A 25,147-nucleotide genomic window follows, 5' to 3' on the forward strand; every position below is an offset into this window, starting at 1 on the left:
TTTTCTGTATTATTTTTACAAGTATTTTGAATTTTACACTGCATTGTGTTGTGTTTTAGATTTGTCCATCAAATTAGTGGATAACATCCCAGTAATGAGCCGCCAGTGCTTTTTCTGTTATTTTACGTCATTTTGTTATTTTATTTATTTTTTACAGTGTAAAATTGCAGACTCTTTCTATACCCATCTCCCATTTTAGGGAGATAATCATTACTTTTTGATTACAGTGCCGCATCAGATTATGTACATTAATATTTATATTTTTCCATGAAGTTTAATTTATAGTGGAACTACCCGTTTTTTTGTTATTTGCCTTTCTGCTTTTTGCTTTACTGTTGAATGATTCTCTGGCATGGAGTATGGAAATCCAAAAAATAATCTTGCTTTTCACATCATTCACAGAGTATGATTTTTGGTACTGGTCCACTGCCCCAAGTTGATATTCTTCTAAATCTGGTTATTTCCAGCAATCTATAAGAAAACAAGAATTTAAAGATGAAATGTCAAATGCAAAAATGTCAACAGCAAAAAATATCAAGCAATTTTGCAAGAAGAGACGCTGTAAATAAATACATTGCGAATTAATGTGCAACGCCTGTAAAATGTTTTATGGCTGAATGAGACCCGTAAGGTTTGCATAAAGTACAGCATGGCAGAAATATGTCTATGTGTATATGATCTGTCCTCTAGTGGTTGTGATATGCAAGTGAAATATAAATTTGTCGTCAAGATCATAATTCCTTATTTTATAGGCTTTAACGTGATGATGTATAAAATAATTATAATATTATATTATTAAACAGAAAATGTAAGTGCAATCAGGTCACCAATTAAACAATATATGCGTTAACTTGTTTAGGCTCCATTAGGGACATTTATTTTGAAAAATAAATAAATACAAACATAAATAAAAACTAGACACTATAATGTCCAGAAGGACATTTGGGTTTATTTGAACCTTAATTTCAGTATTGCAGCAGTACATTCTGCTATTACTAAGTAACGCAAATTACTGTTCGGTTCTAAAAGCATAAATATTGTTTTTAAAACACACTTTATGCATTAAATCTACAATATACATCAATTACAGAACAATGAGGAGATATGTATGAAATAAACGAAATAAAAATCTATAACTAAATGTTAAACCGACGCTTTAATACGTGACATGTGGTTCCTGTAATGTTGTGAGTCATTGTCATTACGGGATATGTTGCGGTTTGTCCCGCCGGGTGGTAAGTAGGAAACACAGCTGAGTTCATGCAGGGGCGCTCGGAGGCACCAGTAGGGAGGCCCAGATCAGCGATTGCTCTGTTGAGCAGCATTCAAATCTCAAGTCGTGTTTTGCACACTAAAATCTGAAATATTTGAATTCTATACATTTCAAATATTGTAATCTTTCATTTTTCTAACACGAAAATATAAATTCACCCCAGCGGCCTATAGAAAACAATTTTTAAAACACATTATCGTATAATCACACTCGAATGTGATTGGCTCTCCAAGACCAGCGCTGAGAAAAGTATTAGCTACCACGTGACAACGTCGTCAAAGATGTATTTCAGCAGCGGTACGGACAACAATTTACACATACATAATAACACTGAGAAACTATATTTTGATATGGAATTAAAAATAAACTGTTAAATTAAAATAATAATTATTTCGATTCTTCGTGACGTCTGTAAGCTCCGCCCCCTTTGAAACTTCTGTTGCATGCTATTGGTCATTCTACTTGCTAATTCTGTTTGTGGGTTTGTTCTGATAAAGTGAAAATTCGGCGGAACTCAGAAGTTATCTTTTGGCATGTTGTTCGCCAGACATGAACACTACCGCACAGTAATCATGCCGTGTTCTGCCTTCACAGCTCTTGTGCTTTGCTGTCTTTGCCTTTGGGGTATGTATCATATTCCGTTAATTATGTAGAAATATGTTTTATTCCTTAATGCATGTAATTCTAAAGCAATCTGAAATCTTAAATCTGAAAGATTTAACTGGTCGCTTTTGTGTATTTTATGATTTTATGTATATATTTTATTTACTTTGCTGCGATTGGAATACTCATAAAACGGTATATAGTGATGGAGGAACTTTTCTGTCCTTTAGGTTATTTTATAGAAAATGTATTTTTATTATTTGTAACTTTTTATTTTGGCCATTTAATTACTGTTTTTCCTATTTGTAAATGTGGGAAAATGTTTAGAAGAACGCAGTAATTTTCGTAGTTTGGCCTTGTTCCAAGTAGGTTAATTAAGTATTTAAAACGTTTAAAAAGTTTTTTATTAATTCTTATTATTTTGTTCTGCACTTTGAAGACCAGAAATGTTCATTTTAAGATTTTTACAACTCCGCATGATTTGTAGAGTAGTTGTTACCAAACCATTTTGTAATATACACTTAACATACAGACACTGTTTTATGGCTAGTAAAGTTTTTTCTTAGATTTAGGCATCCTGTTTGTCTTTACAGAATGCTGTTAACTTTTGTGGATGGTATGAGTTGTGCATTTATCAAAATATCTTCTGATTCTTCATCAGGATGTGTGGCAGAGAGTATGCGTACATTACCTCATGTAGAGCAGTTTGATGTGGTGACACCTAAAAGACAGAGCGTCAGTAAGGTACCTCTATTTGCAACTTGAATCTTACTATTACAGTCTGAATAAAACTTTTTATTTTTAGTTTTAGGATAAAGGCAACTATAAGTGCTGTTTATTTGTGGATTAACACATCAGTCTTCTGCAGGTACAGTCTGATAAAAGTCCACAAAGCCATGAGACGTATCCTGACAGACTCACGTATAAATTATTCTTTGAAGGGAAAAACCATGTGATTCATTTGGAAAAAAACAGGTGAGCGCTGCGTTTGGGCGTGTAGTATTCCAAAGTCTTCCCTGGAAGCTTTCTGTACATTTCATTTTGATGTGTAATAGTGTGAAAAACACCATTGTACTCTACGTAGTCCTAAAAAAATATTTGCTGTGATTTAGGGAACTCATTGGACATAATTTCACTGAATTTTACTATCAAGATGATGGACTGATTGTGAGCAGAAATCCAAATTTAAAGGTAATACTAGCATATGTTCCATACCATTCATATAGTATATAGCATATACAGTTGAGCCTGCAAAATGTTAATCATTTCACCAAAATAAGAGGGATCATACAAAATGAATGTTATTTTTTATTTAGTACTGACCTGAAAAAGATATTTCACATAAATTATGTTGACATATAGTCCACAAGAGAAAATAATAGTTGAAATTATAAAAATGACCCTGTTTAAAAGTTTACATACACTTGATTCTTAATACTGTGTTGTTACCTGAATGATCCACAGCTGTGTTTTTTTGTTTAGTGATAGTTGTTCATGAGTCCCCTGTTTGTCCTGAACAGTTAAACTGCCTGCTGTTCTTCAGAAAAATCCTTCAGGTCCCACTAATTCTTTGGTTTTTCAGTATTTCTGTGTATTTGAACCCTTTCCAACAATGACTGTATGATTTTGAGATCCATCCTTTCACACTGAGGACTACTGAGGGACTCACATGCAACTATTACAGAAGGTTAAAATGCTCACTGATGCTTCAGAAGGAAAAACGATGCATTAAGAGCCGGGGGTGAAAACTTTTGAACAGAATGAAGATGTGTACACCTTTCTTATTTTGCCTAAATATCCACTTTTTTCATGTAGCACTGCCCTTAAGAAGCTAAGAAGTGTGAAAAAATGGCAAAATCATACATTTTGCAGATTCTGCAAAGTGTATGTAAACCGTTGGCCACAACTGTATATTGCAAATTGTGTTAGTATTTTATTGAAGCTCCCTTATTTAAGCTGGATGTAATATGATCAGTATTATATCATAATTTTGTGTCTTTCGTAGGAAAATTGCTACTATCATGGCCATATTCAGGATTTGGAAGATTCCTCAGTCAGCGTGGGAATCTGTTCTGGAATGAGGTATCACATGCTCCTTTTGCATCAAGTTCATTACAAGATGCTTTTCATACATTTCCTGATGGAAATGCACAAGCATTAAAGGTCATGTTTGTATGAATGTTCTTGAGCAGCAGCATTATATATTCTGTCCACAGAGGTTTTGTTCGAGTGAAACAGCAAGTATATCTGATTGAGCCCCTGACCAATCACACTGATGGAGACCATGCACTTTATAAGCACGAACATCTGAGGTGGAAGAGAAGCTCTTGTGCTGAACCAAGCACCACAGTTTATGACCATGAACCACCAGTGGCAGCCCCCTTAAAGTCTAGCACATGGGTAATAATAACATTTTCCGTCACAATTCTAGCTGCTCTGCATATGAATGAAATGATGCATGGATTTTAATTTGTTGATATATCCTCTTAGAAAACAAAGCAGTTTCACACTCCAAGATATGTGGAATTGTTTCTTGTGGTGGATAACACTGAGGTAAGAATTTAAGCTTGTACATGTGCTGTATTTGTAAGCAGTCAATTGTTATTGTTTTTCACTGACTGATGGTGATTCCAATACACTTCATTTTTTGAAAATTTACATAAAATTGAGTGAGGCCACTACTACTGGTTAATACAAAAGCTAATAGGAAAAAATTCTCTTATAGTACAGAAACCATGGATCGAACATGGACATTGTCAGAGCCAGGATGCTGGAGGTTGCAAATCATGTTGACAAGGTATATATATTCATATATTTTAATCTAATAGAGTTAACCCTACAAATATAATGTTTACTTGTGTAATATGTGAAAAGCAGTTTAAAAATGTCATAAGGCATGCAAGATGAACATTTTATTCTTTGCTCAGTTGTATCGACCCCTTAATATCCGGGTTATGCTGGTTGGTCTTGAGGTCTGGACGACACAGGACCAAATTGTGGTCAGTGTGAGTTCGGATGACACTCTCAGTCGGTTTATTGAGTGGAGAAAGAGCAATCTGCTTAAAAGAGTCAAGCATGACAACGCTCAGTTTGTGACGTGAGTATGACCTAGTTACCCATTTACTCTGCTGGATGACTAAGACCTTCACCATGCTCTAGCGTAGCAGAAACTAGACTACTTTACTATAATGCTGACACTTTACTACATTTCTTGTCATTAGTTAATTACATTGGGTAAGATGAATTAGCAATGAACAGTAGTACTAAAGCACTTATTAATCATAATTAATGTAAACATTTGCCACATCTGTTTTATATCTGTTAACATTAGTTTATGCGCTGTGAACTAACCAGAAACGACAATGAATGATTTTTTAAAAGAAGTCTCTTCTGCTCACCAAGCCTGCATTTATTTGATCCAAAGTACCACAAAAACTGTAAAATTGTGAAATATTTTTACTATTTAAAATAACTGTTTTCTATTTGAATATATTTTAAAATGTAATTTATTTCTCTGATTTCAAAGCTGATTTTTTAGCATCATTACTCCAGTCACAGGATCCTTCAGAAATCATTTTAATATTCTGATTTGCAGCTCAAAAAACATTTATTATTATTATGAAAACAGCTAGAAGTAGAATATGTTCAGGTTTCTTTGACGAATAGAAAGTTCAGAAGAACAGTATTTAACTGAACTATAAATCTTTTGTAACATTATAAATGTCTTTATTATCACTTTTGATCAATCTAAAACATCTTTGCTAAATAAAAGTATTAATTTCTATAATCCCACCCCCCAAGCTTTTGAATAGTATAGTGTATAATGTTACAAAAGCTTTTTATTTCAGATAAATGTTGATCTTTGGATTTTTCTATTCATCAAAGAATCCTGAAAAAATGTACTCAACTGTTTTAAATATTGATAATGATAAAAAGTGTTTCTTAAACAGCAAATCATAATATTAGAATGATTTCTGAAGGATTGTGTGACACTAAAGACTGGAGTAATGATGCTGAAAATTTAGCTTTGATCAAAGGAATAAATTACATTTTAAAATATATTCAAATAGAAAACAGTTTTTACATAGTAAAAATATTTCAAAATTGTACAGTTTTTGCTGTACTTTTGATAAATAAATGCAGGCTTAGTGAGCAGAAGAGATGTCTTTAAAAAACATAAAAAATCTTTTTACACAAAACGTTTGACTGGTAGAGTATATTAACAAAGAATAATAAATGCTGTAAAAATATAGTTCTCATTATTATTTCATGTTAGCTTATGCATTAACTAATGTTGAGCATATTCTAAAGTGTAAAAATATATGGATTTATTTTACATTAGTATACTAATAATAAACCTTTTATTGTGCTGCTTTATTAGGCTTGCCACGATAGACGGTGTTGACGGTGTTACCGGTTTTAAGACGCAACACCGGTGACATCACTTTTCCACCGTGACACCCTCCCCACATTTTTTTTTTTTTAAGTATTCGTTTTTTTATTAAATATTTATTTGAATTAAATGGAAAATATAATTCTAAATAATTTACTTAAGACGAGAGCATGCACTATAATTAAAAACTGAACATGGCTACAATGCGTCATATTTCATTTATCACGTGAGGAGAACGAGAGGAGTCGAATTTACAGAAAGAGAATGGCGTTGTGTTTTTTTTTTTCGTTATGTTAATAAAAGTTCTGTTTAATATCAGTGATTTTTTTTTTTTTTGTACTTTCGTTGTCGTCCATTCAAACAATTGACGCCGAATTGCCAATTCCCGCAAAACTGAAAGTGAAAGTATAATACGCACGCATTTATAAGCTATTTAAACGCAGGAAAAAAGAGGAAAAGAGGAAACCCCCACCCCCACGGTGATACCGGTATTACCGGTGTTGTCACGTGTCGATTAACCGGTGGGGAAATTTCCTCATCGTCACAACCCTATGCTTTATATGTTGCTTTTTTTTTCTTTCAGTGGAATTGATTTTTTGGGCGACACAGTCGGGCTGGCAAACAAATTTGCAATGTGTGCCGAAAGCTCAGCAGGAGTCAATCAGGTATTCATGATCTGAGTTAGTGATGATTTTCTGTTAGCAAATTATCTCCTATATTAAAACAATAAAGATTCTTTCTTTAAAGACATGGTATAATTGGTATAAATGTTTTTATGTTGTTATTTTTCAGGATCATAATCAGAATTCACTGGGCCTGGCATCCACGATCGCTCATGAGATGGGTCACAACATGGGCATGTCCCATGATGAAAATCACTGCACGTGTGGCTCATCAGAGTTCAATTCTCTCTGTATCATGACAGAACGTGTGGGGTAAGCCGACCACTCTCTCTCTTAGCAACCACAAAGTAATGCCTATGCAAATCAGTAATGTCATATTATCTGCACATGCATTTTTTTAAAATATACTTTTAAGATTTAAAGAACACTACAAGTGCACATTAAGTGTAATTAAGTGCACTACTTCACAAGGGTAGTAACACAAGTGCATGAAAATCTTTTAACCTTTTAATTTCACTGTCCTGAAAACACAATGTGAGCCATCTATTGCAGTTAGATCAACAATCAACAGAAAAGTGGGGTTTATTCTGCCTAGTACCAGTGTATTGTATACACTGTACAAAAATGACATACTCTGACCTTGTCTACCTAGCACGCAGTTCCCGGAGCTGTTTAGTGACTGTAGTCTGGAGCAGCTGAGTGTGTTTCTAGACAACGCCAACCCCAGCTGCCTGCTGGACACCCCCAGCTCATCCAGACTGTACAGGGGATCTGTCTGTGGTAATGCTTTCCTGGACCCTGGAGAGCAGTGTGACTGTGGAACAGCGAAGGTATTACACACACACATCCTCTGAGTCTGTAGTGACTCAATCTAGCCCAGCTGATGTAGCTCAAATGATCCTGTTTTAATGACATCATTAATGCATTAATGTAGGTTTATCTTTGACTCACATCTGATGTCTCACTAATGACTGTGATTTAATGTCTTGTGTAAGGAATGTGAAAATCCATGCTGTGATCCCATGACCTGCAGGCTCACTGAAGGCTCACAGTGTGCTCATGGAGACTGCTGTGAGAATTGCCAGGTAATGTCCATAATGTTCATGTCTTTTTTGGCACTATGAAAATGGCATTATGAACGTACATTTTACAGTATATGTGACCCTGGACCTCAAAACCAGTCATAAGGGATAATAGGACAATGTTCTTTTAAACTATTTGAAAATCTGGAATCTGCAAAAAAATCAAAATACTGAGAAAATTGCCATTAAAGTTGCCCAAATGACCTTCTTAGCAATGCATATTACTAATCAACAATGAATTTTGATATATTTATGGTAGGAAATTTACAAAGTATCTTCATAGAACATGATCTTTACGTTATATCCTAATGATTTTTGGCATAAAATATTAATTTTGACCCATACAATGTATTGTTGGCAATTGCTACAAGTATACCCATGCTACTTAAGACTGGTTTTGTGGTCCAGGGTCACGTATCTGCATTAAAGGAATGGTTCACCCAAAAATGAAAATTCCCTCAATTTACACTGCCCTCCAAAAGTTTGGAAACACCCCTGGCACATTAGTGTTAACAACACTAGTGTTGTTATGGACAATATCAGCATAAATCCTTATCATTTTTTGGTGCAAATACATTAAAGTAACTTGACATTATCATTAAAGACCAGCAATAATAATTTTCATTTTGATTACATAATAATGCCAATATATACACATGTCAAAGTCAGAAATGCCCCTTTGCCAGCTGTGATGCCTGGTTACTGGTTTAAACTTGGCCCAGGTTTTTAAAATATTTTTGGGTCAGCACACTTTAATAGCTTCAACATTTGATTGCCAATTAAGTTTAGAATACAATGAATTTAGGCCCAGATAATGCAGAGCTGTAATAGCTGCTAATGGTGGATATTTTGATGAATTGAAAATGTAAGTTTTTTCTATGTATAAACTGTTTTATGTAATAAAATATGTTTTTGTAGTTTGTGTTGTCCCTTATCAGTGCAAAATGATCACAAATTATCGCCAGTATTGTCCAAAACCCCACATTTCTAGGACGTTTCCAAACTTTTGGAGGGCAGTGTACCTTCCTTCAGAGCAGAGGTTTAGCAGAATGTTCATACTGTTCTTTTCCATATAACAGAAGTAGATTGGTCAAACTGCTAAAAAAAACACCAAAAAATACCATAAAAGACTTATGTGAAGGACAGATTGAATATATAAGTTGTTATTCACTAAAAACTCTAGTGTAAGTAAAAGTGGGGGAATAAATAATTGTCTTAATTACTTACTTAGTACTTAAACTCAACATTAAACAGCATTTGGAAGAGATTTTACTATCCTAATTTGACATATTTCTAGGTGAACCAGCATATTTCATGAGAAACAAATATGTAAGGATGGGACAATCTTCTTCTATCCCAGTTTATTGTCCAGATACAATTACAAGTGAACGCAATCAGCGATACTATCTGTGCGACCAATGAAAGTTTTAAAGAAACAATTTGAAAACAGTCATTGTTACTGCATGATTACTGTTTTTAATTGCTGGAAAACCATGTTTCTCAAAGGCTGCATTAGAGTGGGATTTCCTGTTTGTTAGGCGGCAACCCTAACTAAGTTAATTACACAGCACCAACATATAGTTTTCCCTAGTGGCAGATGGAATCACTAAAAGGCATGCGTTTTCAAATATCAGACAAGCTTTTGTATTTTTGGGATGGTAGGAGTTCTCATGACTCTATCCAGAGCCTACTCTAATGTCTTTGTTGGACACTTGGATGATTTTTCTTCCTGGCTTTTGTATGACCAGCACTGTGACAAAGAGACTTTCTTATGTATCAGCAGAATAGAAGAACTGAAGCACTATTATGGCCTCTTTTCCTAGAGTGAGAGAGCAAAGTCACTGATAGAGGGTCAGCATTTGGGTTTTGAACCCTGGATGTGTAAATCAGACTGGACTGCTGGCTTTGACTTGACATATAGCGTGGGTGGCGTCAAAAAAATTTCAAATGTCATGCAGGCTTCTCTTTTAGGTGTTTTTTGCTTTTAGGGTGGGAGGAGGGTGGTGCAGAATGCACTCACAAAATTGCCAGAAGTCACGCTTGTAATGGAATTGGTGGACTTCCTTTCCTAAAGTGAGCCAAGAAAGTCACTGGCAGAGAAGCACCACTGGGATTCAAACCCAGAATCTGCAAATCATAGGTTTGAGTCGGATTTGAACCTAGAACCTCATGTTTACGAGACACGCATTCGAACCAACTAAGCCATGGTTGCTAAGTGTTATTCACCTTGCATAGAAGGGTAACTCAGACGAGCAAAAAATCAAGGAAAGTGGAAAAAGGGCCATTAAAGGACTAGTTCACTTCCAGAATGAAGATTTCCTGATAATTTACTTACTCCATGCCATCCAAGATGTTCATGTCTTTCTCTTTTCAGTCAAAAAGAAATTAGTTTTTGAGGAGAACATTCCAAGATTTTTCTCCATTTAGTGGACTTCAACAGTCACCAAGGGGTTTAAGGTCCAAATTGCAGTTTCAATGCAGCTTCAAAGGGCTCTACACAATCCCAGCTGAAGAATAATTTTCTTAAAAAAATAAAATAAAATTATACTTTTAACCACAAATGTTCGTCTTGCACTAGCTCTGTGATGTGCATACACGTTGGAGAAGTTGTGTGCGATTAGTTCTTTGTCTGTGTATTTCGGTTAAAAAAGTAATTTTCGGTCATTTTTTCGGACTTTCTTTGCACTTTCACTTTGTAAACACTGGGTGGGTAGTTCCATCTACATGAGGTCAAGCTAGTGCGAGATGAGCATTTGTGGTTAAAAATATCAATTTGTATTTTTCTTAGAAAATGACAGATTCTTTTGCTAGATAAGACCCTTTTTCCTTGGCTGGGATCGTGTAGAGCCCTTTGAAGCTGCACTGAAACTGCAATTTGAACCTTCAACTTGTTGCCCACCACTGAAGTCCACTATATGGAGAAAAATCCAGGAATGTTTTCCTGAAAACCTTAATTTTTTTCGACTGAAGAAAGAAAGATGTGAGCATCTTAGATGATATGGGGGTGAGTAAATGATCAGGAATTTTTTATTCTGGAAGTGAATTTCTCCATTGAAGAGCTTATAAGTGTTTGCAAATATCAAACAAGACACACAAGAGGAAGAGTGGCAAAGAGATTCTGGCGGGACACAAACCCTCAGCCGTTGAACAGCCTCATTTTACAACCTAGAATTCCAATCTGTAAATCAGACTCAACTGCAGGACTTGACTTGTTATATATTGTGTGAGTGGCATAAATGTAATGTAAGCTTCTGCTCTTGTTAGTTTTTTATGAGGGGGGAAGAATCACTCATCAAATTGCCCAAAGTTATAACAACGATGGGACTTGAACCAGCAACCTTTGCATGTGTAGTGTTAACAGTAACTCTAGGTGAGGTTGTGATTTTCTGTTCTCTCATTCCATGCCAGATAAAAAATGCTGAAAGCTTGTGTCGAGCAGCTGAAAATGAGTGTGACGTTCCAGAGTACTGCACAGGGCTGTCAGCGCAGTGCCCAGAGAATGATTTTAAGATGAATGGCGTACCTTGCAGCTCTGGCCCGGGTTACTGCTATAATGGCCAATGCCCCACTCACCTCCAGCACTGTCAAAGACTTTGGGGAACAGGTAAGCATGAGTTTCTTGTCCAAAATTCCAAAATTTCTCCAAGATCTATGACTTTTACAAAACAGTATTCCTGGAGTAAGTACTTTGATCAGAAGTTTAGATCTGTGTTGCCAAGTCTGTAGTTGTTTTTGATGTCCACAAGTAGAAGCGACCCCAGTAATGTCATATTTAACCCCTGGGATGTAAATTTATCAGGGGAACCCAGACAAAAAGCATGTATTTTGCACCCTGGAACCCCTGGATTTTTAATGGGGGATCCCCCTCGAAATGCAATTGGGCGCGTTTTATTGTGAAAACCTGGCAACCCTGGTTCAGTTGTAGGTTGTAGTTGGAAGTACAATAAACTAGTATTATATACTGTATACTACTATATAATATATGATTATTATTGATTAGGTATTGTTCATTGATCATGCTCACTAAATCAGTTGGAGTGATTATCACTGAACCATGATTTATTACTATTGTTACGTCCAAATGAAATAGTTAATCTAAAGGGATAATTACGCACCCTCATATTGTTCCAAACCCATAAAGCTTTTGACCCTGCATAGACAGCAATGCAACTACCATGTTCAAGTCCCAGAAAGATAGTAAGGACATTGTTAAAATAGTCCATGTGACATCAGTAGTTTAACTGTAATGTTTTGAAGCTACGATAATACTTTTTGTACAGGAATGCTTTTTATATCCAATTTAATTTAAGTGTATAATTTGGGCCAATTATTTTTAAAGTACTAAACGAATAGTTAAAGTGCTCCTATTATGCCATTTTAAAGGTTGCTAATATTGTTTTATGACTCTCCTAAAACAGGTTTACATGTATGCAAGGTCAAAAAACACTTTAGTTTCCTCCAAAAATTATTTAATTTAATTTGACCTCATTTCTAAATGATTCGTAAATGACTCGTGCGAAGCAGTTCGTAGAATCAGTCTCTCTAAACCCCTCCTTTCTGTGAGGTCAGATGGTGCAGTCTTTTATGATTTGTTTACCACGTACTGCGCGTGTCGGGAAAACGAAACGTCCATTGCCATAACTGAATGACAGCCCTGGAGACTTGTCAATACATAGAAAGGATGGGATCGATTTTACCATACCAATTCGAGCAGGAGTCTGACGATGTAACGGCTGAAGTGGCTGATCGACAAGTTAGCACGGTCTACCATGGAAAGTGCTCGCAATTCGCTTATGTAAGCGAACCGGGCACACCTCTATGTTGTAAATTTCAACATTGTATAATGAATTAATGCGGAAAGCTGGCCACTGGGTTCAGTGCAGCCCTTCAGAGCGCAGCGGCAAAAGTTCAACTAATTTGAACTTTGAGCGTGGCTTGTGCTTGCGCTTTGGTCGACGCAGAAACAAGCCGTCCTCGCGGAGAGGTAAATAACTGCAGCTCCAAATGGGGGCGGGAACTCCAAAACAGGGTGGGCGCTCCAAAATAGGGCGTGGCTTCCTCCCTTTGACAGACAGGCACATGACATGCATGTGCAATTTCCCCCCTCAATCCACTTCAGCGCAAACTCTGCCCCACATCTGATTTTAAAGATTTTATTGGTTGTGTCAATCGCAGTGTTGCTTAACTGGGACGGCTCGCGGGAGAGCTCGTTGGTGATTCCCGTTATCATTAACACCTGGCCACAAGCTTTGGGGCTCTGCTCTCACAGAGCATATTTATTTATATAGCATAGTTTATTTTATTTGAGATCAACTACAAACTGTTTATTTTATAAAGTTTAGTTTTAAAATGTAAGTCAATAACAATAGGCTGAAGCCAGAGCCAATGGGGAAAGTCTTTGCGTGATGAGACCCCGCCCCATTTTTGAGGTTCTGCCCACTTTTGGAGTTCCTGCCCCATTTTGGAGATCTCCAGTCTGCAGTTTTATATACTTGTCCTCGCACGGCGCAAGCAATTGAAATGAATGGGTTTCATAGCGCAGCACTTTCCGCATTTGGTGTGAAAGCCGCTTCGTGCAGCATCCTTTATAATTACTTCAACTAATGAGACAGACAGACAGTCAAGCTGCATCCATCACAAATTTTTAGACTACAGTGGGCCCACAGCTGAACAACAGAACTACACAAGCGTGAGTTAGCCGGTTGGAAGTGAATATAAAACAAATTTACTCTCACAGCGTAGAATACAGCGTTTTCTCAACATGACGTAAACCACATGGAAATTTTACTGTTTGTGGGCTTGCAAGTTTGCAACGTAGAACGTGGGCGGACATTATGCAAATGTGTTACTTTGTGACGTATAGCCGTAACAGGATAAGATTCGAATACCTGACGACTCGTTCAGGCGATTGTAAGCCGACTCTTTTTTTTGATAGACAATAACTTTATTTATCACGCACTGTCGGCGTCACAACTTTGCAGATAGTTTATGTTCACATACAGCTACGTGACACACTGCATGAAAGGTCATATTTTAAAAGGCATAATAGGAGCACTTTAATATAATTAAGGCTCCAAACCATTTAAAGTGCCCCAAAATGTCCAAACAAGTCAGTGTTCACCAAAACTGCATGGTTGCCAGCATTCTTCAAGTCTGAAACAGTATGAGAATGAATAAAGACTTTTCTTTTGTGTGTGTGTGAAACAGTGTAATTAAATTCCATATGATTCCCACAGCCAAACTACTTTACTAAAACACTAGCGTTTGTTAATTTTCACAAGCTGGGTTGATTTTCTCTACCTTGTTATTTTAGTATCCTGCTGTACATAATGACTCATATCAACACAGTATAGTTATCTGATTCAATGTTGTGTGTCTGATTATTTCCCTAGGTGCTAAAGTGGCTGCTGATGCGTGCTTTCTTCAAAACACATTTGGAAAAAATGATTCTCACTGTGGAAAGACCAAAAATGGCTACAGAGCCTGTGCAAAACAGTATGTCATCTTTTTTCATTTTCTGACTCAAAATAGCAAGTCATTGCAAAATGACTTTTTCCAGCATCAGTATTTATCATAGCACCCATTTCTTTTAAGACTAACCTAATACATCAAGCATAGATTACATTAAATGTGCTTTTTCCCTTATATAGAGACATGTTTTGTGGGAAGATATTTTGCGATGGAGGAAATGAGTACCCCGTTACTGGTCAGAAAGCTGTTATAGTAACATTAAGGGGGTTTTGCAACATAGCTGGGGACCAATCAAAAGAGGATGCGCTTAGTATGGTTCCTACTGGCACAAAATGTGGACACAATAAGGTAAGCGAGTAAGAATGTTATTTAGACTGTGATGGCAGGACTTGTAGGTACAAATATGAAACCTCTGAGTCGTGTTTCAACAGGTTTGCTATGATTATATGTGCCAAGACCTGAGTGTTTATGGTGGTGATGAAGACTGCTCACTGAAATGCAATGGTAGAGGGGTGAGACCAAACCTCCACTTCATTCCTTTTAAAAGAATTTAATAATAAAAAAAATAGAGTGTCATTTTTGTCTTATTTTTGCAGATTTGCAATCATAAAAAACAATGCCATTGTGAGCCTGGTTGGGCACCTCCTTACTGTGAAGTTAGACATTCTGAATTTAAACCAGGTAATCAAACACGCTCCTTTTTTTAAGAAAAGCATAAAAATGGAGTTAAAGGAGAAGTCCACTTCCAAAACAAAGATTTGCATATAATGTACTCACCCCCTTGTCATCCAAGATGTTCATGTCTTTCTTTCTACAGTCATAAAGAAATTATGTTTTTTGAGGAAAACATTTCAGGATTTTTGTCCATATAATGGACTGATATGGTGCCCCGATTTTGAACTTCCAAAACGCAGTTTAAATGTGGCTTCAAACGATCCCAAATGCAGTTGTAAACGATCCCAGCCGAGACAGAAGGGTCTTATCTAGTGCAACGATAGGTTATTTTCATTAAAATAATACAATTTATATACTATTTAATATCAAACGCTCATCTTGTCTTACTCTGCCTGGACTGTTTTTTTCTGGTTGATGACAGTTAGGGTATGTCGAAAAACTCCCATCTCATGTTCTCCCTCAACTTCAAAATCATCCTATATCGCTGTTTTACCTTTTCTGTTAAGGGTGTTTGATCTTCTTTGCATGTTCACTTTGCAAAGACTGGGTCGGTACTTCTGCAGCGATGTAGGATGATTTTGAAAAGATTTTTGAAGTTGAGGGAGAAAATATGATTGGAGTTTTTCGACATACCCTAAATGTCTTGAGCCAGAATACACAGAACGTTTAAGAATAAAGGCAAGACGAGCGTTTAAGAATAAAAAGTATTTGTATTTTTTTTTTATGAAAATAACCAATCATTTCACTAGATAAGACCCTTCTTCCTCGGCTGGGATTGTTTACAACCACATTTGGGGTCGACTGAAACCGCATTTAAACTGCATTTTGGAAGATCAAAATCAGGGCACCATAGCAATCCATTATATGGAGAAAAATCCTGAAATGTTTTTCTCAAAAAACATAATTTCTTTATGACTGAACAAAAAAAGACATGAACATCTTGGATGACAAGCGAGTGAGTACATTATATGTTAATCTTTGTTTTGGAAGTGGATTCTCCTTTAAAATAGAGTACCTATAGTAATGTACTATTGTGACAAATTCTACTCTTCTTTCCAATTTTTTAGGACAAGCAAAGATCATTGGCATCTCAGTAGCAGCTGCAATCGCTCTACTTGTAATTGTACTATGTGGAATCTTGCTTTACCGTAAAAAACGGAAAACCATCATCAGCCACAAGACGTGAGTTGTCTTGATTGAACTGCAAGTGAACATTTTACAGCCAGAAATTTTTTTGTTGGCCATAAAAATGTTTTGCTAAATTTTTCATTTTAAAAAATAAATGTTAAGAATTTTTTAAAGACATTTTTTTCCTGTTTTGCCTTAGTTTGAAGAATGGATAGATTGTTTTTGACTCTATGACAGTGGGATTTTCTTTGCATGTTTGAAACAAACAGCACAGCTCATATGTAAGATCATCATCTGTGCCAGTGATGAAAATAGGAAGTTTCTTATTTAGTTTCAAGAAGCTGCTTCACTACATGGTTCTAGAGAACTATGATTTTCTGAAGAAAAACACTTTTTTTTTTATCTTAAAAAAAACATGATGATAAATCTTAAAATATTCACCTCATTTGACTTTTTTATGCTTTATGTGCAAAACTTTTTAATGAAGGAATATATTTAAAAATGCGGCGTGTTGCATAACTACCATCCATCTGATTTCTTGTAAATGTCTTGCAAATGTATTAGTTAGAAGGTGTGAGTAGCTGTGAGTAATCTAATTATAGTAGTCTGTGCATTCATGTCGCATCCGTTTGCTTGTCTGCAGAAAAACTCCATCTTCAGGGCAGTTGAACCTTCTTTTTGAGAACAACAGTGCCAAGAAGGACCGTCCTGAGATCAGCCAGCCCATATTCATGGGGACCACCATAACTCAACCTTGCACCCCTGTAACTGCTAGATTGGGCCCGACCCGTCCTGCGCCCCCAGTTAGTAGAACCTTCATTATAATACTGTCCATTTATTATCATCTTAACGTCAATAACTCTTTTCTCACTAAATGAAATTTAGATTTATATGTGACCCTGGACCACAAAACCAGTCATAATTATTAAAATTATAGTTTTTTCTTTTGTGTAGTAAGTAAAGTTCATGTAAAGATCATGTTCCATGAAGATCATTTTTAAATTTCTTACCGTAAATATATCCAAACTTATTTTTTAATTAGTAATATACATTGCTGTGAACTTCATTCTGACTTTAAAGGCGATTTTCTCAATATTTCGATTTTTTTGCAACCTCAGATTCCAGTTTTTAACATTGTTGTATTTTGCCAAATATTGTCATATACTAACAATCCATACATCTATGGAAAGCTTATTTATAAATAAGCTTTTTATAATTATTATTATTAAAAAAAATTTGACCCTGTGACTGGTTTTGGTTTTGGTTTTGGTTTTGGTTCTGGTCCACTTTGTAGTTTATTCTAGTTAGGAATGCCCATCTAGATGAAAGGAGACCTTTTGGCAAACATGTAATGCTCTCAGTTTGTACATGCCGTTCAGGGCTGGGAAAATCTAAAATGATTCATACAGTAATAATAGACTGGCATGGAAAAACCTGTCCAGACACATGAATGGATCTGGAATAAGAATTTCTGTCTGTCTAAAAATGTTAAGTACTAATTATTTCTTGAGCAAGTTGTTAAGGCAGTCAGCTTACAAAGTGTTTTGCAGTCTGGTCTATAATATACAGTTGAGGTCAAAAGTTTGCATCCCACTTTCACAATCATTAAAAATGTTAATTATTTAACCAAAATAAGAGGGATCACACAAAATGCATGTTCTTGTTTATTTAGCACTGACCTGAATAAGATATTTCTCATAAAAGATGTTTACATATAGTCCACATGACAAAATAATAGTTGTATTTATAAAAACGACCCAGTCCAAAAGTTTACATACGCTGGATTCTTAATGCTGTGTTGTTACCTGAATGATCCACAGCTGTGTTTTTTTGTTTAGTGATAGTTGTTCATGAGTCCCTTGTTTGTCCTGAACAGTTAAACTTCCCGCTGTTCTTCAGAAAAATCCTTCAGGTCCCACAAATTCTTTGGTTTTTCAGCATTTTTGTGTATTTGAACCCTTTCCAACAATGACTGTATGATTTTGAGATCCATCTTTTCACACTGACAACTGAGGGACTCATATCCAACTATTACAGAAGGTTCAAACGCTCACTGATGCTCCAGAAGGAAAACGATGCATTAAGAGGATGGAAACTTTTGAACAGAAAGAGAATTTGTACATTTTTCGTATTTTGCCTAAATATCATATTTTTTCATTTAGTTTTGCCCTTCAGAGGCTACAAAATATACTTACATGCTTCCCAGAAGACAAAATAAGTTAAATTTACCCTGATCTTCAAATTCAAAAAGTTTCCACCCCCTGGCTCTTAATGCATCATGTTGCTCTCCGAAGCATCAGTGAGTGTTTAAACCTTCTGTAATAGTTGCATATGAGTCCCTCAGTTGTCCTCAGTGTGAAAAGATGGATCTAAAAATCATACAGTCATGGTTGGAAAGGGTTCAAGTACACAAAAATTGAGAAAAACCACAGAATTTGAAGGACCTGAAGGATTTTTCTGAAGAACAGTAGACAGTTTAACTGTTCAGGACAAACAAGGGATTCATGAACAAAACACTAAACAAAAAAAAACACAGATGTGGATCATGGAGCATTTAAATATAAGATAAACAAATTATTAAAAGCAAATCAAATTTGTAATCATGTGTAAATGTAGTTTTTTTACTGCCATTATTATCTTTAATAGTGTTATTATATGTAATTGTAAATGTTAGTGTATGTTTATGCGTGATTACTTACTGTGCATCAGATTTTAGGTTGCCTTTTTAAAATCTGGCAAGGGGCAACCAATGAAAATTAGCCATTGGGGCTAACTCTGGCTTATTTACAGTATTTTACTGTTGATTAATGAGCACTGACCCTATTAAATAAATAAATGAAATGTAGGTAACAACACGGTATTAAAAATCAAGTGTATGTAAACTTTTGAATGGGGTCATTTATATAAATTCAGCTATTATTTTCTCTTGTGGACTATATGTAATATATCTTTTATGTTAAATGTGATAAATGATATTCAGGTCAGTACTAAATAAACAATAACATGCATTTTGTATGATCCCTCCTATTTTGGTAAAATAATTAACGTTTTTAATGATTCTGAAAGGGGGATGCAAACTTTAGTCCTCAACTGTATCAGGTATATGAACAGGTCAAAGCTAAGGATAGGGTTAAGTACTTAGTAGTTTTACCAATTATGTCCTTCTAGGAAGGATGAGAATTAAGCAGTCTTTTCACCTTTCTGTAGAAAAAAATAAAAATACATTTGTCCTCTTATTCCTGCAGCCTCCAAAAAAGCCACCATCACCATCACAGCAGACCATAGTTAAACAGGTAAGATCAATTACTGATAGGATAAATCCACTTTTTTTTGTATTATTAAAAATACAATTAATGATATTTAAAATAGTTCACCTAATAATGAAAAGAATGAAAATTCATATGGCAAAATAATAGATTTTCAGATTTTTAAATATATTTCCATATATATATATATATATATATATATAAATATATATATATATATTTTTTAACATATCTCCAGTCTAAATATATTTCAATTATTCTATTTTATTTTTTAAAAACAAAATATGTCCAGTTGTTTTTTCAAGATTTTAAATGTGTTTTGCAATATATTTCAAATCGCATTTGAAAGTTTAAATGAAATGTATTTTCTATTTAAAAATATATTTCCTTAAGCCAAACTGTTTACATATATATTTAAACATTTATTCTGGTCAAATAAAAAATATATTTTTTTTAATGCCATATAGAAATCTCTACAAAGTCAATCAGCTTAAAAAAAACATGCACTATAAATGTATCATAAAAGTAGTATAAACAGTAGTATATTTAGTACTTATTAAACATTGCTATTTCCAACTAATATTGAAACTGAATACATGTTCTCTTGTTCAGTTTACATTTTCAAAGAACGTGCATAAAACCTTTTATTTAGTTGATGTAGAATGCATACAATTACAGGTCATCTAGGGTCAAGTTCATCCAAATGCATTAGTTGAGTCATCTGTGGCTTCCTGTTCATTACCACTGAAATTGATTTCCGCTCATCCTCTAGTTTGTAAAAGCTTGTATTTTTGGTATGATACAGTGACACAATTAGACACAGTATCCACCCAATTTCAGTAGGATGTAGGTTTTGTAACAGAGCAATTTCTTGTTTAAGTGGTTTCATTGTGTTTGTGAACTTGTTGAAACATTCTCTCGGCTTGAAAATTGTCTGTTTAATTGTAGGGGATCAAGCCGACTCCACCTCCTGTTCCTCCATTCAAACCATCTTTAGCAACAGGATCTTGGAGGACAGATCAAGTGAGTTTCTTACATTTACTGTGACAGTAATATTATCACTTATGCTTACATATAACAGTTTATCTTGTGAAGTCAATGTGATGATTCATTTGTGAGCAGCCCAAGTGCTTCAATATCAGTATAAGAAATCATACATTCACTTTTCACAATGCAGGTCACAGGAGACACAGTGAAGGTTGTGTTGAGACCACCCACCATTCCAAGAAGATGACTAGATGTGCAATCATCATGTGACTCATTTAAACAAATTACAGTCCTTCTTGTTCACTTTTATAGTGTGGGAGTGGCAATGCTTTAAACAATGCTTTAAAAAACACACACATACACTGTTGGGCTTGGCCTTGAGTAAGAGCTGTTGTCTGTTAGTGTATATATGATGATATATTGTATATGTAAAACAACTGAATGTATGGCTGGAAAAATAATCAACAGGCCAAAATGCTTTATACTGTAATTAATTTAATTTAACATTTACAGACTATTGTGACTATTGTCACTATTGAAGTGAATGTATTTAACACTTTTTTTTTTAACTTTTTAAATAAAAGTTTTTGTATTTCCTGCCCTGCCTTTGTTTTAAATTACTTGCAAATGGAGAATCTAATGTCACATGCAGAATATTAGTAATAAATGCATCTTATATAATAAAGATGCAATGTTTTTTTATGTTAACAAAAAATGACTATACACTGTGAAAACTGATTTTTCAGAGTTGTAAATAAAACAGATTTAGTCTTTCTGCTTCAAAATTTCATTTTTAAGTCAATGTGAAAATTACAGGTTTAATTATTTGAAAAGGTCACATTAGGCATTTCACATTAGGCATTATTGTCATATCAATAAATGGCTCTTTAGTTATAAGTTAAAACGGAAAGCTTCAAACGGCTCAAAGTTTTTGTTGTTAAACATTATTATGATAATAACTAAATCTTATTAATGTTTGCTAACAATAAATGTTTCTAATAAACTGCAATGAAAGAGTTCATTTGCAAAAACAGATTCTTTGTTTTTAACAAGTTTCAAAAATGATGTTTTTTGCATTGTACATTTCAATTAATCTCAGTCAAATTGCAGTTGGGTTATTTTGATTAAGTAAAAATAACAAAAAATGACTAACACAATAAAACAAAAACATGACATAAAAAATTATATTTGAAAATAAAAAAAACAGAGTAATCTGTTTGCAAATATATTCTTCAAATATTATATTTTGAGGAGAGAGAAAAACTTAAAAAATAAGTTTACTTTCAGAATAAAAGTTTCCTGATAATACTCACAAGATGTTCATGTTGTTCTTTCTTCAGTCGAAAAGAAATTAAGGTTTTTGAGGAAAACATTCCAGGTTTTTTCGCCATATAGTGGACTTCAATGGTGGCCAACATAGTCGAAGATCAAAATTGCAGTTTCAACGCAGCTTCAAAGGGCTCTACACGATCCCAGCTGAGGAATAAGGGTCTTGTCTAGTGAAACAATCTGCCATTTTCTTAAAAAAATATAAATTTATATACTTTTTAACCCCAAATGCTCATCTTGCACTAGCTCGACCTCATGCATTACATAGTCACGTTGAAAAAGTCATGCGTGACAAAGGCACAAATACATAGCAAACATGCAAAGAAAGTCAAACGACCTTTACAAAGGTAAAAACAGCAATTCTGGATGATTTTGAAATTGGAGGTAAAAATGAGATGGAGCTATCTTTTTGAACTAATGTACACTAATTGTATTTTTTATTTTTTTCATAAAATGATCAATCTCTTCACTAGATAAGACACTTATTCCTCGGGTGGGATCGTGTAGAGCCATCTTAAGCTACACTGACACTGCAATTTAGACCTTCAACCCATTGGCCACCATTGAAGTCCACTTTATGGAGAAAAACTCCAGAATGTTAAAGGAGAAGTCCACTTCCAGAACAAAAATTTACAGATAATGTACTCACCCCCCTTGTCATCCAAGATGTTTATGTCTTTCTTTCTTTAGTCGTAAAGAAATTATGTTTTTCTGAGGAAAATATTTTTCTCCATATAATGGACTTCAGTGGTGCCCCAAGTTTGAACTTCCAAAATGCAGTTTAAATGCAGCTTCAAATGATCCCAAATGCAGTTGTAAACGATCTCAGCCGAGGAAGAAGGTTTTTAAAATTCTAAAAATTCAAAAATTCTAAATATTGAGAAAATCACATTTAAAGTTGTCTAAATAAAGTTCTTCACAATGCATATTACTAATAAAATTTTTTTTTTTTAGGAATTTTATAAAATATCTTCATGGAATATGATCTTTACTTAATACCCTAATGAATTTTGGCATAAAACAAAAATCTAAAATTTTGACCCATACAATGTGCTACAAATATACCCCAGCGACTTAAGACTGGTTTTGTGGTCCAGGGTCACAAATTTAAATTATTACGACAGATGTGAAGGGGGAGAAGAATTTATACATGCGTCATGTTTAGTCGATAAAACACTTCCGCAAAGGATACACCTGTGTATCCTCACTCATGACTCCTCAGGAAGCCTCCTCCATCCTCGCCTCCTCACGGTACAATTAGAGAATTGAGATGTCCTACAAGATGGCTGAGCTCGATCGGTTTCCGGGTCATAGGATGAAGGACGGAGGAGCGAGGAGACGAGGAGGGATATTGTGAAGCACCCCTCGTGTTGTCTTGTTCTGCCTGAACTGTTTTTTCCGGTTCAAGAAAACCGGTGTTTTTTCCGGTGTGTGTTGGCAGTGTATGTACACATCTACCCTATAATGATAAAAATCCATGCAGTGGTTTTTAATTAATTGACAAGTTGATTGACAATTTCCTCAGACCAGCTGTCACAGTCCAGTAACTTTCCTTGTTTCGATGCCGAAGCAGGGATGTAAGTTAGACAACAATATCTCAGATTGAGTTGTGTTGCTGAATGTAATAATGAACATAGTGGTCGTCATTTACTCCCGACATCTGATCCGCTGAAGATGCAGTAGATTATATTTGTTTGTGAAGGGAATGCGCCTCCCGATCTACATATATCCGTCTATGTTCGCTCAAATCATTCGTGATCCAGCTTCACTTACAGCAGAAGTGTGTTTAAGCATTTTTTAATGAATCTTTGCGGTCGCCTTTCCTTATAATGTGGTAATTAGGAAGTTTAGCGTCTAAACGCTGCTAAATGCGGCTAAAGTAAACAAGATCGTCTTTCCACAGAGAGAAGAGAGGGGCGGGGGCGAGCAGAGCTCATTTGCATTTAAAGGAACAACCCCTTAGAATGAGATGATTTTTGCAGAGCTCATTTTTGACAAGGTAAAAAGGGTATTGTTTTACAAAACGATTGAGAATTTTTAATCAAAGTATATTAGAGACTTTTCATTAAGACCCTAAAGAATTATATCAACTTGTGGAAAATGGGCATCAGATGACCCCTTTAAAAATAAAGGTGCTTTAAAAGGTTCTTCACAGCATAACCATTTTTGGTTCCACAAAGAACCATTCAGTCAAAGGTTCTTTAATGAACCATCTCTTTCTTACCTATTATATTCTGAAGAACCTTCTTTTGTCACAAAGAATCTTTTGTGAAAGTTTCTTCAGATGTTAAAGGTTCTTCATGGAACCATTAAGACAAAAAACGTTCTCCTATGGCATTGTGAAGCACCTTTTTTTAAAGAGTGTACGCGGAAGTACCAATTCAGTCTTTGCAAAGTGAACATGCAAAGAATATCCAACACCCTTAACAAAAAAGGTAAAACAGCAATGTAGGATGATTTTAAAGTTGAGGGAGAAAATGAGATGGGAGTTTTTCGACATACCCTAACCGCCATGAACCGGAAAAACAGAGCTCATGCAGGGCAAGACAAGACGAGCGTTTGAGGTTAAAAAGTATTTATTTATTTTTTTTTAAATAACCAATAGTTTTGCTAGATAAGACCCTTCTTCCTCGGCTGGGATCATTTACAACCGCATTTGGGGTCGTTTGAAGCCGCATTTAAACTGCATTTTGCAAGTTCAAACTCTGGGCACCATAGAAGTCCACAATATGGAGAAAAATCCTGAAATGTTTTTGTCAAAAAACATGTTTTCGACTGAAGAAAGAAAGACATGAACATCTTGGATGACATGAGAGTGAGTAAAATAACAGGAATTATCAACATTTTTATTCAGGACGTAAACCAATCCTTCAATAAACAGCCAGAAAAAGAGCACAGTTTGCACCCGTAATGACCTTACACCCTACTCCCTAACTCCTGACCGGCTCAGATTAAACTGCACTTGTCTGATCCTGTATTTAGTGCTAAATTTTCCCAGACCTTTCTGACGGGCCGTACACTGACTCACGCGTGGCTTTTTGATTCTTTCTGATGTGTGTTTAATGACTCACTGTGATTCACAGGTGCAGCTGTTTAGTTATCCTGTGTGTGAACACGGAAATACTGCACATCCTGGGCTCCTGTGAGAGGATAAAGTGATGCACTTTAAAGTGGTCTATGGTTGTCTTGACATTGTGGTTAGATACCTGACATCTGAGTAAAAGAAAATATTTTTGAAGTTCATAAAACAGATATTCAAAGAAAAGCCAGTGGTGTAAAAAAAAAAAAACACTAGTGACATCACACCTCTGTCATTG

General features: G+C 35.2%; 1 protein-coding gene across 1 annotated transcript; it reads left to right on the forward strand.

Annotated features, from left to right (window-relative positions):
- Positions 1 to 1,758: 1,758 nt before the first annotated feature.
- On the forward strand, positions 1,759 to 21,098 carry adam8b (ADAM metallopeptidase domain 8b). The gene is made up of 23 exons (XM_051124804.1): positions 1,759 to 1,897; positions 2,538 to 2,620; positions 2,745 to 2,851; positions 2,989 to 3,067; positions 3,882 to 3,958; positions 4,093 to 4,276; positions 4,367 to 4,429; positions 4,602 to 4,673; positions 4,804 to 4,973; positions 6,853 to 6,934; positions 7,062 to 7,204; positions 7,545 to 7,722; positions 7,888 to 7,977; positions 11,383 to 11,578; positions 14,367 to 14,469; positions 14,625 to 14,793; positions 14,877 to 14,957; positions 15,042 to 15,126; positions 16,188 to 16,302; positions 16,892 to 17,051; positions 19,494 to 19,541; positions 20,463 to 20,537; positions 20,692 to 21,098. The coding sequence occupies exons 1-23, from the start codon at positions 1,807 to 1,809 to the stop codon at positions 20,746 to 20,748; spliced, it is 2,508 nt and encodes an 835-aa protein (XP_050980761.1). The 5' UTR covers positions 1,759 to 1,806; the 3' UTR covers positions 20,749 to 21,098.
- Positions 21,099 to 25,147: the final 4,049 nt, after the last annotated feature.

The sequence above is a fragment of the Labeo rohita genome, chromosome 12, assembly GCF_022985175.1.
Source record: "Labeo rohita strain BAU-BD-2019 chromosome 12, IGBB_LRoh.1.0, whole genome shotgun sequence".
In the NCBI taxonomy this organism is placed as follows: domain Eukaryota; kingdom Metazoa; phylum Chordata; class Actinopteri; order Cypriniformes; family Cyprinidae; genus Labeo; species Labeo rohita.

Coding starts and splice junctions, on each gene's coding strand:
- adam8b (XM_051124804.1), top strand. CDS start 1,807: ATGTTGTTCGCCAGACATGAACACTACCGCACAGTAATCATGCCGTGT. Junction 6,935..7,061: donor GCTCAGCAGGAGTCAATCAG/GTATTCATGATC, acceptor GTTATTTTTCAG/GATCATAATCAGAATTCACT. Junction 14,470..14,624: donor TACAGAGCCTGTGCAAAACA/GTATGTCATCTT, acceptor TCCCTTATATAG/AGACATGTTTTGTGGGAAGA.